Source organism: Lagopus leucura, unplaced genomic scaffold (assembly GCF_019238085.1).
Source record: "Lagopus leucura isolate 7727_CA_CO unplaced genomic scaffold, USGS_WTPT01 Super-Scaffold_100024, whole genome shotgun sequence".
NCBI classification, from domain to species: Eukaryota; Metazoa; Chordata; class Aves; order Galliformes; family Phasianidae; genus Lagopus; species Lagopus leucura.
In genome coordinates, this window is record NW_024962276.1 from 8,748,950 (window position 1) to 8,768,392 (window position 19,443).

The window sequence follows — 19,443 nt, forward strand, 5'->3', positions numbered from 1 at the left end:
TTTTTCACTACCACGATGAGAGACTGGAATCAATGTCAAGATATACAGGAGAAATCAGTTTACTTCCACAGTACCAACAGCACAGAGGAGTTCACCCACAGACATGACTGATAAACTGCTACAAATTCAGGCCAATATCCTTCAGGTTTAACTCCACGTTGCTGTAGAAGACACGACAGATCAGCAGCTACTTGGGCAGCAGCTTGAAAGTATAAAGGGCCATATTAGTATTATTATTACTAGCAGGCTGCTGAGGATGTCTCCTATATTTACCATCTGGGTAAAATTACGACTTTAAACAGTCTGTTTGAAGAAGTCCCAAGAGCAGTGAATGTTTTCCATATACTCTCCCAATCAGTCACAGATGATGCAAGACAGAAAAGCTCCTTCTCCCATTCCACCTGAGTTCCTAGCAGCCCGGGGAGGGTCACAGACCAAGACCTCAGCCACTGCCCTGCTCTGGCTACTGAGGATCCTTCTGCCCACCCAGCACACTGTCAATAGATTCAATCACAGGGCAGTCAAGCATTTTCCTTTACAAGCCACTGATACCCTCACACACCATTTCTCTCTTCTCTGTCTGATGTTCAGTTTAACCTGGACAATTTGTTCTGCATTAATATTTCAATAGCACTATAAGCAAACGAACAGATTTCTTCCCGGGCTGCCAGCAGACGAGCACACGCACCCAGGGGCTGCAGCACAACCACGCTGCACTGAGCTCCTGCTCAGAGGCCACAAAAATAGAGAAGGTGACTCAAGGAGAGCGGGCATCCCTTCCCTTGGACAGCAGCAGTTTTCCACCCGTGCCCCATTCGACACGAAGCTCTAGCACCGCTGCCATCTGGATCACGTTTGGTCGCACACGGTGGGTGCAAACGAGCACAGTCCCCCTCATCTCAAGGAGTTTTGCCAGTTAACACCCGCAAGCAATCAGACTGAAATCATCAATTACCTCTAATTCTTCCCTTTTTGGAGCACCCTCCTTATCACCAATGGCCACGACAAAATCCTACCGCATATTATCATTTTACACAGCATTATTACTGTGATAAGGCCAAACAGCCCCTGATGCAAGTGTGACTCTGTCCTATTTTCACTGCTCCCCTCCAGTTTGATTTACACCATGTAAATAGAGGTCAAAAGCAAGCCTCTGGTCCCAAAAGATACACTCTGAGACTTTCACACCTTCTGTTATGTTTTATGGAGCAAATTTTTAGGTCAGGGAATAGTAAACAAATCTACCCACTTCAACAGAAAAGGGGGAACAAGAAGCACGGCTTGAGTCAACAAAGCAAAGCGGGTACTTTTCACAGGAACTCTTCTCCTAATTACCAACGAACAAGATGGAAGCAACGTCATTACAGATGCTTCCATTTATCCTACACAGCTTTGTGAGCAGGGAACAGCCAACATTTACCACTTCAGGAAGGTTACAGCACTGCATGGCAGACCCTGCTGATGGCAACACCCAGGCCCACTGCCCCACTGACACGAGCCACGAAGCCTCATGCCCTGCAACAGGCAGCAGCTGCAGCACTGGAGCACGAAGAAACCCAGAGCGATCTGAGCACTGCCAGGCACAACCCGGCTCACCCATCACGTCACAGCCTCTCATGAGCCTGTCTCAATCTCCACTTTCAGCAGTGAAATGCTGAAGTTATCAGGACTCAGCCTGCTCAGGCCAGGCACCGTCCGCCTCCCCAGTTTACCAGAAGGAACTGAGGGATGCTATGGGGCGTGCTTTGAAACATCGCTTGGCAGCACCAGAAAGGACACCTAGCCTTCAGATAACACTCGGATGGTCGAGCTGGGCTACAGTAATCAGATTCCACCAGAATCCTGCAGGAAAAGTACAGCAAACCACTCGCTGGGGGATCTGCAGCCCCTTTCCTCCTGCAGGCCCCCGGGCCGGGCGGTTCTGCAAGGTCACAGCAGCAGCGGGGCGCGAGGCAGCAGCTCTGGCAGCACCCGCCCTGCACGCTGCTGTGAGCCCGCAGCATCAAAGCAAGGTCACATTCCAGGGCGCCAGAGCGTGAAGGCGGAGCGGGCTTTGTGTCGATTCGCTGGCTTTTGCCATCGCTGGGTATTTAATCTCTGCAGCTCTTTTCTTTCGACGCGATGGGCTCCTCTGGAGTCATCACAGCCCATGGAGTCCATCAAGCAAATGAATCCACATTTCACCAACGGCCAGAGCAGCTCGCTCCCGCGTTGCTGACTATTGATAGCTCGCTTCCATTTTGACAGAAGGGTTCTCAGAGCTCCAAACAGGAGTAAGAAAAATTTCAAAGACAGCACTGAGTAAATAGAGGCAAGGAAAGCCTGATGAGCTGAGCTGCACAGCCTGTACATAGGACAGCAGCACAGCATGGGGCAGCACAACAGTGACTCTTTACACAGCCCTTCACACAGCAGGAGAGGTCCTCCTCTCCATCCCTATCTTTCCCTCTTCTCCTATGTGAAGAGCTTGTTGCTGGCTCAGAAGTAAAGCAATCCTATCTCTACAAGGTATTTTTACTTCCTTCAAGTCAAAATACAGTCAAAAGGTCAAATGAAATACAGTTCTTCCACAGCACCTGACTTTGTGAACTTTGGAGCGTAAATCTAATTGAAGACTATGACAAAAGAAAGGAAAAAAATCAATACTGCTAGTTCTAGAATGTTAGTGCCATTCTTTTTCGTTTGTTTTCAGAAAGCACAGGATGGACAGGAGGAGGGCTTCTCACCATCCACAAAGGGCAGAATTTGTGTTGCGCTTAAACAAACCTCTGGTTCACGCTGCCTTGAACTCAAGATCAGTATCTGTGCTGTTTTATCAGACAAGGTCTGATTTCTGTTCTTTTTCTTTTATTTTCCTTTTTAAAGGTTTATTTTTAAAAGAGGACCATGCAACAGAGCCTCATCCATTTCAGGAAAAGTAAACAAAATTCTTCACAGGGAGGGCTGAGGATGAGACAACAAAGCCTGCTAGACTAAACTGTACAGAGGTGCATTTATCTGTCATTATTTGGTATCACAGCAGCACAGCGACTTTGCCCAAGGTCAGGGCAAGGTGCTGCACACAGACACGCTCTCTCCCTCTTGGAGATGCTTGCAGCCACAGCAGCACCAGAGAAGACTCACCATTAGTCCCAGATTGTGGGTGAGGATCTGAATGAGATTAAAATAACACAGCAAATCAGTGCCACGTCTGCACAGCAGACCTCCCAAACCTTGTTCCAACCATACCTCCTTCCTCCTCTTTCCTTCCCAGGCCACAAAACAACCAAGCGATCCCATAGGATCCATCAAGACCTGAGCAGTTTTAACACAACACTCGCATGCAAAGAAGCAATGGTACATGGGATCCTGTGGGATCTCTATGACTTCTTGGGACAGTCCTGCTTTCTTATTTGGAACAGCAGAACTCCCTCACAGGAGAGTCCTAGAAAAGTCCTTTGGGCTCCTGGGTTCTCTCCACAGTGTTCCAGAACAGGAAGCTGAAGAGAGAGGTGAGGGCAACAAGGGCTTCAGGCTGGTGGGGACAGGAGGCAAGCATGATAAATATTTAAATTCCTGCTTATTAGGAAATCCTTGGCAAATAACATGAAGCCTGAAGGAGGTGTTAAAGAGATGCACACTCGGTATTATGGGAAGCTTAATGAGAAGCTGTAGCCATTATGTATGTATCATATATGCAAAACTAGGTGAGGCCCCTGTGGACTACTCCATTCTGCATGAAACTTTATAGACACTGTAATGCATTATTTTTAATGATTCCCTTGCCTACTTCGAGCTCTGGAAACCAAGAAGAGCTTCCCTATTTTCCTGGCGGTGTGTTAGCACCAATACCTTGCTGGTTGCTAGACTTCTAGGTTATTTTAATGAGAAATAATTGGGTTACTTTCCAAGATTCTGCAAAGCCAATACGTGAACAGGAACTCTGAAAGTTGCTCAGCGTTGCGGCGCGCTTCACGTCCTCTACTGTCCACAGGGTTACTTCCCCTGGTAGACCATTTATCTACAAATAGGCCCACAAAAATGCTGGCACTTCTGCTAGTTCAAGTTTGCACTGTCATCATCCATCTCGAGGGAGAGCCGGGCCACAGAAACAACCAGCTGCAACATCACAACGATTGCCCCTGCAGGAGATGTATATAATGAAAATTGAAAGCTGCAGGATGAACTTCTTACATACTTGTCCTTTTGGTTTATTCATCAGAAATAATTATCCGTGCTCACATTTACAGGAGCACATACTTTATGATGTACATTAAAATTTAATGGATTTTTAATAATACTGTAACTACAGCAGGAGCAGAAAAAAGCTGTAATAATAAACCATATGTGCCGTGTTGGTGGGTAAATGGGGTTGAGCAAACATCAACTACATGGAACCAGCCTAGGACCAGTGAGGACGGGAAAAAGGAAATCCCATCTCCAGCACATAAAATCACAACGACTGTAATGCCAATGGCTTAGCTTAAAAATCTGCAATGAGAGCTGAGTGCATGCATTAAATGAGCAAACACGAGTTTCTAGATTTCGGGAACCTACAGGCGACACCCAGCAGCTTTTGACAAGCATCCAAACTCCCCACATCAGCCACTCCACCCATGAAACGGAAAGGAGCAACAAACCAACCCTGTGACTGTGCCTAGAGAGTGTGTCTAAACCCCAATTTCCACTGTGCTAATTAGAGTATTTAAAGAGTATTTTATGAAGCTACTGATGTCTATTCCTTAAGCATCAGCAGAAATTACTGCTCCGGCAGGAGAGACTGACACTGGACACTCTCCTCCAGCTAAGAGTCAGTGCACAGCATCGCCGTGTCACCAATACTTGCACGGACATCTATTTATAGACTCAGAAATTATATATGTGGTGTCCCCACCAACAGTGACAAATCTTCATTCAGGCATGAGTCACCTATTCATAAGCACGTTTCCAAAAATAAATCCTATTTACCAGAATTAAATTCCACATGCTCAGGAGAAAAATGTCTCCTTAAAAACAAAACAGCAGAAGAAAGGCATGCTGGAAAAGCAAACAGTAGCAAACAAGCACCAAAGCCTTCGCCTGCAGGTCCTCACATTTGGTACGAGCACACTGCGACTGGAAGCGTTCAAGATGTAAAAATGAAGATGATTGCATGTTCTCATTACAAACCCCTGCCAAGGTCACCAGAGCCCTACCGTCCAAAAGCAAGTATCCAGAATATTCCTGGCGATTCACGCTTCGTAGGAATAGTCAGTATATTGCAGTTATTAGAGAGAGCAGACAGAATGCGCGCCAAGTAATCCCAGAAAATGTGGTGTTAAATAGAGGGTTCAAACCACAAAGCAGTTGATGGGGAATGTTAAAAATGTCAGCGTGGCTGAAAGACACTCACCAGTGGTGAATGTCAAATAGTGAGCTACTGTTCAGCAGTTCCAACAAGAAAGTAAGGATACGCAGGGAAAGGGACCCACGGTGCAGTTACTGGTACAAATTACATCCAGAAAGCAAAGAAATAAATAGATTTTAAAAAATAATGCAAAAATGGAACAAGTTCAAACTTCTTTTATAGTAATAGTCTCCAGTTGAGCATAATCACCAAAGCTATAGTGATAAGATTGCCAAAACTAGACAAACATCTGTGAGATGAATTCATCTCAGAGGGGAAGCCAACAGCTTGTTATCATTAAAGAGGCAATGCTCTCCCTGCGTTTGAACTGCAGGCCGCCTTGTTACTGCGTTTGCTGAGGCAATTGCACCAGATGTTGGCAGCTATCTTCAGATGGATGACAAGCACCTGCTGTTGGGGAAATTAAATGCTCGTCGGCCTCCTATCCTTCAGGGGAGGGTGGGCCGGGAGGGGAAGAGGGGGAGTGGTGACGGCTGACCCTCTGAAATAAACCTATTTATGCAAAGTGACAGTAAGTGCTGGTTTGCCAAGCAGGGAAACAGAGTGGAAATTCATTGGATCTCTTCCATTGCCCCTGGTGAAATCTGCTCCCATCCTCCCCGTCCTGACAATTAACAGGAACCCATCCGGACCCGCTGAACCACTCCTCACAGTGCTGGAGCAGCACAGGAACCCCCTGCAACGAGTCCCACCGGCACCACGAGCACACGCTGCGCGTCAGCGCTGCAGGCACAACAACCCACCAGAGGGCACAGGTGTAAATGCCAGTGTTAAAACAAACAGTGCTGGTAGTGGGATCCTGCACGTGCTCAGACCTCTGCGATCTCACTGCCAGGACCACCTGGTGCCATGGGGACGTGTCACTGCCTCTCTTCAGATCCCTTCCGCAGGGTCAGGAATGCCAGCAAAGGTCAGGATGGGCACTAAGATCCACTTTAAACGCTAAATGCACGGCTGCTGTTTTTCCAACAAACTTGCTGATTTCCAAACTTCTGTGAAAGAAAAACTGCAAAATGTGGTCTTGTTTCACATGAGCTATCATTTCATTCCCTCACCTCCTCCAACCTGTGCAATGAGGACACTGCAGCACAGCCCACACCTCACACTGCCAGCAGGGCCCAGATTCCTGCTTCAAAAACATTCTACCCTGGGCAATAAGCAGACACTACCATTGTTACTGCTACACACCAAAAACCTCTTGTGAATGCCCCTGTCAGAGACAAATGCTTGCTTGATCTAAACTGACCAAATGCATTTAGGTATTCTTCAGATTAAGAGGCAGCTAATCCTCATTCTGCTTAGATTATCTTAATTGGCTCTTCATTTGAGCTACTTTGCCCTTGTCCCCATTTCCGAAGATGCATTTATAAATACATACACTGCATCACACAGTGTAAATACGCAGTCTCTCCAGACCAGCGCAGAGCCCCATGCTGTAGGGTTACCAATGGAATTCACACTAACCAGCTTGCTGCCCCTGGCTTCTACTCCACTGCCACTCAAATACGCCCAGGCACGTTTTTCTCTGCAAAAACAAATACTACATTCCCTTAACAGAGGTGTACGCATGTATGATGGGTGTCAAATGAATTTAATCTCCTACCTCTATAAAATTAGCATAAGTTTAATTAAATCGGTCAGAGCTCAGTCTTGTGTGTGCGAACAAAGCTCTGTTACTTCACCTCTAGGATGGACCAAAAAGTCATCCTGTTGGTTCTTACTGCCCTGACAGAATAGCACAGAAATACATATGAAGAACAAGAACACAAACAAGAAGTCTCACCACACTTAAACACCAACGAACTATTTTTCCATTAGAAAAACATCAGTTTCTTAAAATCAGTACAGAGATCAAATCTGGCATTTCCTTGATGTTCCGCACAGGGCCGCGGCGCTGGGGGCAGAGGGCAGCTGTGCCCCAATCCCTGCAGCCAGCTGCTGAACGAGCCGTGCCGTCCATTTCCCGCTGCAAAAGGCACTACTACAGCAACATGGGCTCCTTCCACACTTGGAACAATTCGTATGAAGTTCCTCACAGATACTTTTAAAAGCATCCAGACTCAAAGCTGCTATCAGAGTGCAACACTAACATTTCCATCAGAGCAGACCTGAATCTTCAAGCCCACCCACCCACGTTGGGATGAATCCAAGGGCACTGCAGGGATAATCTGAAGATGTTAGCAAACACGATTAGCTGAAGTTGTTAGGTACATTACATCATGTTTTTATAGAACAGAGACAGAACGAAAAATCAGATTTCATAGGGTCTCAGAAAAGATACAGGTAATTTTAATGGTTTTGGCCCTGTTGCAAAATTGCTACGTGCTGCAAGCAAGCATTCATGTGCATGCTGGAAAAGTTAACATGAATGTTTTCTTCTAACTTCTTTCATCCAAATGCAGCCCCCGGCCAATTGCTGATTCAGTCTCAGGTGCCTCAGGTCAGCAGCAGTGTGCCATGCCCTGCGAGCTCTGGATCAGAACTGCTCCCAAGAAGAACAAAGAACACCAGCCGTGACTTCACAAAAAGGAAAAGAAAGAAAAAGACGATAAAGTTTTCTTTAAAAGCCACATTTAAACCAAGGACGCAGGCGCTGCCCAGCAGCTCCCAGCCGGGTGTTGGAGCCGCGCTCTGGCAGCACTCAGCTGGGCAGCACAGCACAGAAGTGCTGCACGGAGCTCAGCCCAGCCGTCCAATCGCTGCCCGCACCGCGCGCTCAGCCCGCACCGAGGCCACACGGCTGAAGGCTGCGAATGACAGGACTGTTGGCATATTTACATTTCCCATCCCCTACAGAACTCACTAAAAAAGAAAGGCAAGGAAATGTAAGGCAAGATAAAACAGCTTGCCCAAAGTCAGACAGCAAGTGGGTGGCACAGTGGGAAACAGAAGACAGATGTTCGGGGCCCCGGCTCCCCACCACAATTACCTCATCTCACACGGGTTACAGCACAAAGGCTGCCGTGCCGTTTCATTTAGGCAGAGCAAGAAAGGAAATAAAATCACGCTTTAAACTTCTGCTGTGCTCTGATACAGCCGCCTTGCCCGCAAATCCTGCCTTAACATTTCCTCTTTTCATAAAATCCAGGTAGAAACCAACCGCTAATTTATAACAAAACCACCTCCACAAAGCATGTGTCTTGTTACAGACCTCCTAAAAACTGACTTCCTGTGTACAAGCTCTCATTCAGAGAATGAAAACACTTTTTTTTTAAAGCAACAATCGAGTTCCTTGGTTTGTTAAAAAAAAAAAGAAAAAAGAAAGAGCATGCGTGGGAGTGAGCAGAAATAATAAAAGCGCTCCAGGCCACGAGGGACCACTGCATCCCAGATCTCTCTGTCACATGCCAAAGCAAAAATTTAAAGGAATATTCATTATCCTGTAGAGTAACACAGACACAACATCCAAACCAGGAACTCCGGAAGTATCAGGACTTAATGCCTGAGGGCAGGGCAGGCAGCACGGCGCCCAGCAGCACGGCTCATCACAGGCTGCAAACAACCTGCTCATCTGGGGTCCATCTAAGGAGCTGCAATGAAGCAAATTAAGCAGCTCCTCCCAAAGCGCTCCCAGGTAACTTAGGAAGAAGAATGTAAGGGCCTAAACGCTATTTAACAACAGGCCAAGAGCTCAGGACCTCTCTGAAGGGAATGGTGACATAAGCAGCAGCCTAAGCAAAGGAAAAAAAAAAAAAAAAAAAAGAGCCAACATCCTCTGTTTTGTATTTATAAACTATTTCAGGAACTTGGGCTATTACAGACAAGAACATAAACGAGCCCAAATCTGTCCCTCAATTTCATAAAATGTCACCACTTCCCAAATACTGAATCTGGAAATACAGTACTGAAACATGTGGCAAGCTAACAGCTTGTCATATCAAAAAATGATTTTTCTGCAAAGCAAATATTTTGAGAATGACCATCCACGTATCCCATTAACCATTAACTCTACACATCAACACCCAAGAGATGTAACAACGCAATTCAGACTGTTTGCCAAGCCAAAATTAACTCTGCTTTCACTTTCATGCCAGCAGAACTCCCTGTACCTCCTGGCTCTGGCCTCAGCTCCACGCAGACTCCCAATCCCCAGGACACAAAACCAGGAGCAAAGCACCTTTTCTCATGCTAATAACTCCATTGCAATAACATCTTCAGAGGCTACACTCAAGGTCTGAGGGAAAAGTAAACCAGTGAAGTGCTTAATACTCCAATGGCGCATTAACTCATTCACACCCAGACAGCCCTGCCAAGCCAGGAGGAGTTTTCTTTCATGCTTTCCTGATTTATATTTTCACAGCTGTCAGAGAGAAAAGCATGTAGGAAGCACATGACGTAAACCACCCGATTAGGCTAAAATCCTCCATGTGGATCACACCTCCTTCCCTCCTCTCTTCCACTGCAGTTTCATGCAGAAAGTAGAGGGACTTTTTGTCTGTTACTGAAAGCAGATTCCTTTTTTTAAAGGTTAAACTAGTCATTATTTGCACTGCTGTCCCTGTTACAACACATGACGGCATAAAAGGAAAGGAGCAAATTCTCATCCTGACGCTTTGCTCCCTGCAGCACCGCAGCTCTGCCCGCCTCGCACCCCAGCCCTGGTGGCAGCAGGGAGGGTTTAGGAGCAGCCTCCTTGTATTTGTTAACTGTAACGAGACAGGAAGCCACGGCTGCAGAAGGGAGAGATCAGAAGAACGTAATCTTTCAAAAACACAACAGTTTTGCGGGAGAAAAAAACCCAAACCAACATCAGAAACCAGAAATTATTATTCCACTGGCCTGTTCTGTGCCTCACAGGAAATAACAAGCAACTGTACGAAACCCTTCACATCCAGAGAGGTAATTCAGAAATACTCTCTTCTTCCAAATTTTCCAAATCTTAAAAGCCATTCTTGAGGAAACAACGTATTCTGGGCAAAGCTGAAGCATGCCTGCAATTTGTCTGAGGGACCTGGTGGCAAGCCCCAACAGAAAGCAAAACTAATGCATGCATCTTTGTTCTGATTTTACGTGGAACTTTAAAATAAAAACCAAATGCTACAGCGCCCATTCCCAAAAGCCATTTCAGGATTGCTGTGGAAGACAAAACAGAGCAAACGCTCCTGCTTTGAGATGGTGAAAGCAAGCACAACAGCTGGAGCCACCAGCACCAGCACTGCTCTGCCAGCAGTTTAAAATAACTGTATGCAAAGCAGTCCACAAAAATATTTCAGACTTCACCTTAAGAAAAACCACTTTTTTTTTGAAGTATAAACTTACTGTTTTCTCTACCTCACAAGAAAATACATCTTTTCTTCCAGAACAGTCATATCTGCACTGATCTAAATAGCTGAGGACAGCCAAACGTACCTGTAACAAAACTGTTCCCAGCAAGCTGGAAACATGGGCTGGAAATACCCGGTTTCATTCAAAAGACGGCACCCCCAGGACTGGCTGTAGCCCTGCACGAAGAACACCACTGAACAGAACTGATCCAACAGCTGGGTCCAGAACTGCCCGGTGCCATCAGGGCCCCCCTGGCACCGCTCTGCACTCCCAGCCCAGGGGGCCCAGCCTGTGCTGCAGGCCCGGCTCAGCCCGGGCAGCGATGGGGTTAAGGCAGTGCCAGACCGCAGGCGCTGGCGGCCGACCAGGAGGGACATGGGAACCAGGGCAGCCAGCTATAAAGGCCTTATTGTAGCAGCCCACTGGATTGGAAATGACTTGTAGGCCTAATGAAACAAAACTTTGGCAGTAAAACAGAATGAAAGGAATGAGACAATAAAAGACAGGAACAAAGGGAGCAGAGTTGTTTCAGCTTAGGAAAATAAGCTCACTTTGTTGTTGGGAAAAGCCAAAGCCGATTAGGATAAACCAATGACTAGGCATAAGTCTTCCAAACTAATTACACAGTTCGCCATGTGAAGTGTAATTGCAAGTCACAAAATAAGGACTACATTACTTTCACAGGAGCACTACGAAGCTACCCAGTACTGCGGACCCGCAGGGGTCCCTCACCACCCTCGCATGCAGCTGGAGACGCGCAGGATGCGCTCGCCCTGACAGAAATGCAGACAGACGAAGGCCCCTCTGCCACCACAGCCCAGGGTGAGGTGCAGCGAAGCTGAGCTCTGCTCCCAAACTGCTTCTGGAAGCACTGAGCACCACAAGAGGCGCTGAGTCCGGGGAGCAGCTTGGACATGCAGAGGGCAGCCGGGCCCCTCCTGCAGCTGGCAGGTCATTTTTCCCTGTCTTCCTCTGAATGATGGCTGGGATTCCCACAGATCTTCAGCTTTACTGAAAGAAATAACTATCATATCAGAAGCTTCACAATAAAGGTCTCAAGAGTTATCATTACCACATTTGTTGGTGTGCTAGCTGGCAGGCATTTCCACTGGTGAAGTCAGGAAAGGTTTATTAAAGGCAGTTTTCTTTCTACTGGAGAGAAAGGTTCTGACATTTACTTTTCAGAAAGAAACTATTTCAAATTCAACACTTCAGGGCCCTTCGTGCCAACTCCCGTTAAATTAGCGCGTCAGCTTGGCCCAAAGCTGCATGGCTGTAACCACGGGCTGCACTGAGAGCAACCTCCAGTTACCAGAACAACCGCCCCTGGTTGCAAAGCTCTTCTCTGCAGCAAGTACAGACAGGATTCTGAGAAGCACAGCAGCCGTTAAGCAATTTTATTCACACCAATAAGAAAGCTCAGCATTTCAAAGAGGAAGTCACCTGAGATGTTCTTATCAAGCATGGGCGGCTCTGCTGTTCTCTAATTATGTAACGCAATTGCCTTTTATTTTAAGAAAGCGCTAACCAAATGCAATCCTTGCCATCAGTCATAATGCACTGTTCCTACTGCAGTGACTTGACAGGAGAGGGGTGTGCTGAGCAGGACACGGACACATCACCAGTCTCTGCCACCATGAGCCTGCAACCAAAAGCAGCAAGTGAAGGTAAGGCCTGGGAAGGAGATGGGCATGGAAGAGAAGGAAGCAGCTCCTACAGGTCCCACAGGGACAGCCCTCCCTGTACCTGAACAACCCACCCACTGCAGTGCACTGAGCCACCTGAACCAGCTGGACCACAAGTCCATGATTCCGAGGGTCACTAATCACCTCTGCTCCTTCTCACAACTGGAGCCTGGCAGGCATCACCTCAGACACCCCCAAACCAAACTGCCAGCTGACAAACAACACAGTGCAGTCAAGAGCACTTGAGCGCCTCCAAAATGCCACTGCCTTCAAACTCTCCTCCTGATCACAATGTAGCACGGAGATGCACAAGACATGGATGCACCTGGAAAATGCTACTGGGCAGCACCCTGCTGGCCCTGAGTCCCACAGCAGCCCAGTCCCAAGGACTGCCAGCCTCAGCGAGATGAACCCCAGCTCCACTGCCAAAGGGAAGGGTTTCAGCCCTGCTCACAACTTACACAATTATTTCCAGCTCCTTCATTTTTCAGCCTTCAACTGATAACACCTGAAGAGTATCTGATTCTTCAAAAGTATTCCTTTCTGAAAACCCTTCTTTAAAGTCAAGAAAGGCAGAGCACAAAAGCAGGAACTGAAGCATCCCAAACCACAAGTTGCTACCGAAAAAATGCAGTCCGATTGTCTGCGTTATCAAGGACTGTAAAACTGCAAACATGAAACTACCAGATGGTGAAATTAAAAAGACTAGATTAAGAGAACATCCAGCCAATATGCAAAGCACTTTTATTGAAACTATTATTAACTTCAAAAATACAGGTTAGAGGAGTTCCGCAATTAGAAGTAACTACAGAAGAAACATCCAAAAGCTCGTGTAATCCTTTAATAAAAGGCTCAGCAGGCTGTAAACATCCTGCCGGAATCGAAGATTATTATTGAAAATAAAGTGAACGGCTTGAAAAACAACTACCAATCCAGCACAGGAACAGTTTATAAACTCCCCTCCTCAGCTCTCAACAAAATACTGCCTGGCCAAGGCATTTCAGAGCCAGATAAAAGAAACATAAACTGACTACAAGGAATGGGAGCTGCTTTGCTTTGGGATATCCCACTGCGTGCTCAGGCAATCAAGCATCTAAATCATCAGTCGATGCAATCCAGAAGGCAGAAACCGAGCTGCACAGAGCACCGAAGGTCCAGCGCCCATGGGGAGCACTGCGCTCAGGGCCTGCCCACCCCGCCTGCCGTCAGCTCAGCACAGCCAGCAGCGCTGCGCCGCACCGGGGGCCCCACACCGCAGTGGCGCCCACCGCAGGGTGCGAGCTGTTCTGCTGCACAAGAGAACAGTGGGGCAAGGCCCAGGCTTCCCTCGGACAGCACCGACTCCACGCCTAACTCTGCTTTTAATGACCTCAGGACTCCATGTGTGCTTCACAAGGGCCTTGCTAAAGATTTTTCAGTAAGAAACAGAAGGATAATGTGGTGACTTCCATTCCCCTCTTGCTGTTCACATGGTTCCTAAAGGCATTTCACAACTTCGCAAGCTCTCTCACACACCTCCGTGCCTCCTTCAGCTGCTGGAATCAGGGCTCACAGGAGGCTTATGTTATGGAGCAGACAACTGTGTAATCGTTCAGGTAAGGGTCGCGTTCCTCCTGAACAAACACAAATTCAACTCCCAGTGATTTTTGTTGTTGTTGTTTTGATTTTTTTTTTAACCCTGAGCAGTGCTGACAATGCTGGATGATGCTGTACACATTCAAATGCAGCAAACAATAGGAACCACAAAACAAACTTAAATAGGCTTCAAAAAAAATTAGACTGCAAAGCAGAAAATGTGGCTCTCCTTTGAGCACAGGCCTCACTGCACTTCTGTTTTTTCAAAACACTTTAAAAAGAAAGGGAAAAGAAGGAAGAATTCAAAGAATGCAGCGCTCACTCAGGCAGGAACTTACCTTGCCAAACTGCTCAAAGTATTGCTTTACGTCTTCCACTACTGTATTAGCCGATAATCCACCTACAAATATTTTCTTTGTTCTTGTGACCATCTGCAAGAAATTACAAGACAAGCATATGGTTTAACCAGATTATTTCAAACAATATGTGGAAAAAAAATATATTCTTCAGATGCCATCCCTAGCCCAGTTAATGAGAATATTTCTCTACAAAAGCAATTCAGATTCTATTTGATTAGATACTTTTTTTCTTTGTCTTGTTTTGTTTTTGTTTGAGAAATGGATGAGTAAAGGCACTCAATAACAACTCTAGCCCCCGGATATTTTTTTTTAATAAATGATTTTTATTGTGCTTCTCAATGCAAATATAAGGGAAAAAGGATTCCTCATAGCTACCATCTCAGAAAGGCACGGCATTTTTCCCCCTTCCTTCCTAAAGACAAAGCACACTCTTTAGCAGACACAAGGCAATTCCATCCAACTGAACTGCTACATTACTGATATTAAGTTTCCACGGGTGGCTTTAAAAGGAACTTGCACAATTACTTTGAAATTCTTCAGGAGGCGAGACCCCGCAGCCCAGGCTGGTCCACACAAAGCAAAGGAATGATGCTGGAGCACTGTGGAGCACTTCCAGGTGACCCATCACCCACAACCCTTTGAGATGGACAGGACTCAGCCCAAGGACCCGAGCCCTTAGGAGCAGCAGCAGTAGGGCAGTGGGTGTCACTGCAGGGCCAGTCCACCACCAATGGGCCGCCTCACAGCAGCACAGACCCATCACTCCCATCTCTGCTGCCATTCAAATCAAACATTTCCCTCCATCACTCCCCACCCATGCTTTACAGAGCTGCACTTTTTTTTTTTTTTTTGTAAGTTAAGAAGGAAAAAAAATAGTGTAAAAATTCAATTATTTTTTCCTGAATGCAATCTAGGACTCTGAAATTGAAGCCCAAGCATACATTTTCCTGTATAAAATTGTCATTTACAAATAAAGAATTGGCTAAAGCCAACTTGTAACTAAAGGATTTCGCAGGGCTGCCAGGAGCCCTCTGCCTGCTGGCATCTGATGAAGATCAGGCCAAGCTCCTGTTGTCATACAAAAGAGGGAGGAAAGCAATTATTCTAAAGCAATATTTGAAATTATCTTCATTTTTATATTTGACCAAGAAAGAAAAAAAGAGAGAAATACTTCTTTTAGAAAGAAGATTGAAGGTTAAAAAAAAAAAAAAGACTATTTTGTTTCAATAGCTTCAGTCAAAGAAAATACAGGTAATGACAAGCAAATTCACAACATTTCAATACTGACTGTGTGATGTGAGATGGGAAATGGTTTCAGAAATCACTTCTAGATACAGAAGTGAAGGCCAAAATGAAGCCTGCCCTCACAATCCCTGCTCTCAGACGGCTCCAGTACTCAGCACTCACTGCCCAGGCAAAGAACGCAGCCCTGGGGAAGGCCAGGTCAGGCTGAGGGGCACCAGCATGTAGAGCTGAGCCAGGCACGGAGTTTCTGTTCAAAACCAAAGGCTTTTTAAAATCAGAACGTCTCGTTTGGCTGTGAAAACGCACCTGCATATCTTTAACCAAAATATCCTACAATTCTACAGAAACACACGTATAGGTGAGTGCAGGAGTTGGGCTCACTGACCCTTCTTGGCCCCTTTTCACTTGGGATGTTCTGTGATACACCTAAGAACAACCCGCTGTGCCATCCGTCTGCACTCACTCGCAGCGCCGTGCCAGCAGGCAGCGACAGGAAGCCATCGGAGCCGATCCATCACAACCCCTCGGAGCAGCACTGAGCGCCGGGTCGGCCAGCAGGCACCACTGCCAGCTCCACACCTCAGCAACGTGCAGCAAAGCAGAGCTGTCGACGGCTATCGGAAGCTCTGCACAGAACGCAGACTCTACGTGTTTCTGGAGTCTCTGCACGCTGATGGCGTCTGTCTGTGTTGTAGTGGGAATCGACAGGGGAGAGGGAGACCTAACGGTGCTTATGAAGCCCGCTAATGGCGAGTATCTGCAGAACCGCTTTGTTTGTGCACGGTGTTGGTGCTGCAGCTAATCAAAACTCAACATGTGACTGAACTGCGAAGAGTCACTCAAGGTTACAATCTCTCTCTTGGCTTGGCTCTTCAGAAATACATCTGCCTTTGTGTTTGGCAAACACTTCAGCTGGTGCAGAAGCAGGAAAATACACCGTGCTTCAGCACGACAGCTCTTCTGGTTTGATGGCATTTTGTGCTAGGCTAAGGTTGTAATGAGATCGGTTTGTGGCACATCAAGCCAGTCTTCCCAGAAGAAGAGGCTGAAGACTGCCTCTGGAAACAGATCCGTCCCACAGGAGCGGAACCCGCACGGCTCTGCAGAGCTTGTGCCTCCAGCTCTGCGCCCGTCCGTGCCCGCACACATCAATTTTGCTCTTAGGCTGCTTTGTTCTCTTCCCCCCCATTCTCTCTTGCTATCATGACTATCAAAATGGGCAAAGGGGATTTATGAAAGAATTTCTGGAATTTAAAGAACTTCAGAATCTCAGGCACCAAACCCCCAGCACGTGCAGAGCGCCGAGGCCCAGCTCACACAGCGCAGGAATTCTGCGTTTGACTTCAGGACAACGGCTGTAAGAATCATTTCCTTCCCATTCTCAACATCTCAGAATGGTGGAAATGGACTGGAGTACTAATAATGAATCTGCATCACAAATTGCTGAAATTAGCATTAATTTCAGATTAAACTAATTATGCATATATAACAGTTTTCCAGAGCACTTTCCTCTTGTGCTTCTGAGTGTGTGTGTGGGTGCATGTGTATTCCAGCTTGCTCACCTCATCTGCAGTTTGACATTTCATCATTTCTAATGCATCCGCCTTCTAAATAGGTTTGTAATTGGAAAAATCATCTCTAGTATATATGCTGAACTGCATTTTATACCCCATTGTGTTGTACATCCAAACTACAGCATTACCTCTAATTAAAAACAACAATAACTCATGTAATAGGGGAAGTGATCTTGTTAACTAAATTGCTAGGCTTCTTTAGCAGAACAAAAACCATAAGCAAGAATTCTCCAGGTTTTTTGTGGTGGTTTTTTTTTTTTTTTTTTTGGCCTCCAGGATCCTCACAGCAACTTCCAAAAAGCTATTAAGAAACAAACCGGAACACAGTGCAAAGCCCACGATGAAAGAAAGAACATTTACTGAAAGCTGCCAACTTTTCTCCATTCACAAAGTGAGCAAACACCCCACCAGCCATCCTCTCAGCCAGAACCACTGTATGGTTGAGAAATGACGGACGTATTTCCTGCATAGTACTACATACCTTCAGCTAGCAAACATCAGGCACTCAAAGCTCCCCAAGAGCAAGAAAAACTCAATCCTGTGTAAAGGCAGCACAGCTTTACGTGCCACGTACAACACGCTTAAGTATTCAAAATAGGATTTCAGCAAGACTTAGCCAGTGCAAATACCTTGTGCCTGACCCCTGTGTAAGCTAATGTCATCCTGTGAGAACCAACGCCAGCTACAGAAGGGACGCAGCAATGAAAGGGCTCTTTAATTCCACCCAGCAGCACAGATTCCTGGTGGGGTCACTCAGTTCCCTTGATTTCCGTGGAAAATACAGACGGACTGTATTCTCCCAAGCCGTTCATCAACAAAACCAATTTAGTCCCAGCTGTCTTCCTAGTTTTTAGCTGTCTTTGGTTTTGATGTTAAGCTTGAGAGAGCTGGTTTTTGGCTGGTTGTTTGCTGGTTTTGCCCCCTGCCAGATGCCCGTGGTATCGGCAGGAGGCAGAACAAGCAACGTGGCTTTCATGCAGCAGAGCAGCACCAGCCAGAACCAACTGCAGGGCTGCAGCACAGGCAGGGTCCTCCCCAGTGCTGTCCTGGCTGCAGCCAGCCTCCACAGAGCTCCTGGGAGCAGCAGCAGCACAGCCAGGGCAGCGCAGCCCCTGCACACACAGCCACGACCAGCTGCCCATGCTCCCGAAAATGAGCCCCAGCTGGGACAGCTCAGCATTTCTTTGAGCAAAACGTGGCTTCAAGTTTCAAATCAAAAGATACAGTGAAATTCACCAGAGCCGGACTTCACACCCTCCAGAGAACAGGAATAGATCACAGCCCCTCAGCCCTGATTCAACTACTTGCTCTGAATCCCGCAGGGCTGTTCCCTCCTCCTCCGTTCCAGGTTACTCTTTTTATGCGTAGGGGAAGCAAGGTCTGGAGGCAGGAAGAGGAGAACAGAGCAAATCTATTTAAATCCCCCAGTCGTGTTAGCTTCTCACACACGGTTATGGGAAGAAAGGTAACTAAATATTCACTGACTGCAGACGACTCATCCACCATACCAGCTTGATTACTGCTCAGCAGCACTTCAAAACTGCGCTGATACGTTAAATGAAGACAATTATTGCTATAGGAAGACATCTCAGGACCACAAAAGGAGACCACTGTTCAATATGAAGACGTACCAAGGGAAGGATTTTTGCAATACCCACGTAATGTGGGGACAAAAGTCCCAGAGAGAAGCAATTTAGCCCACAGATTTTGCAGCAGAGTCCTCTTGCAGAACTTCACCTTGTACTGCAGGACAGGGGGGACGGCGTTCTGCCCAGGGCCCTCCATACAAAGCGCTCAGTGGGAACACAGCAGAGCTGACCATTACAAGGTTCATCAGTTTCACTATTCGTGTTTTATCGTTTTCTGGAAGGAAATGGTGCCATACAAAAAAAAAAAACAACCAGAAAGCTTTGTCCTCCACCAGGACACCCAGCAGTAAGAGAACACCTTTCCAAGGGCACGTTCAGCAGCAGGGCTCTCAGCGAAGCAGCCTCTTCGCCAGGCTGCACCAAAGTAGGTCAGAGTGGGAAGCCCAGCTCCCATCGACACAAAACGCCCAGCTAAGAGTCTTCCCAATATTTCTGTGATTTGAGTCATAACGACCCCATTAAAATCCATACGTGAGTTAGAGCAGCCAAAGCTGAGTGCCTTTGATTTGCTGTCATGCTTGCCTACGGCTGCAGCTGTCACGGGCTGCCGGGCATCGCAGACACCAGGGGACGTTGCCAGGTTGCCCCACAACCCCTGCCCAGGCAAAAGCCCACAGAGTCACGGGGCCACCCTCAAACACACATCCTGCACAGGTCTCCTCAGCCAAAGCCATCACTGCTGGACAAACTGACGCAGGGCAGCGC

At 46.9% G+C, this 19,443-nt stretch overlaps 1 protein-coding gene across 13 annotated transcripts in view; it reads right to left on the reverse strand.

Annotated features, from left to right (window-relative positions):
* MSI2 (musashi RNA binding protein 2) overlaps positions 1 to 19,443 on the reverse strand; it is a 187,444-nt gene that overhangs the window by 107,758 nt on the left and 60,243 nt on the right. For all 13 annotated transcript variants that reach the window (XM_042880056.1, XM_042880060.1, XM_042880066.1 and 10 more), the window contains exon 6: positions 14,250 to 14,342. In XM_042880056.1, the coding sequence (XP_042735990.1) occupies positions 14,250 to 14,342 (93 nt within the window). The remainder of the gene's footprint in view (positions 1 to 14,249; positions 14,343 to 19,443) is intronic.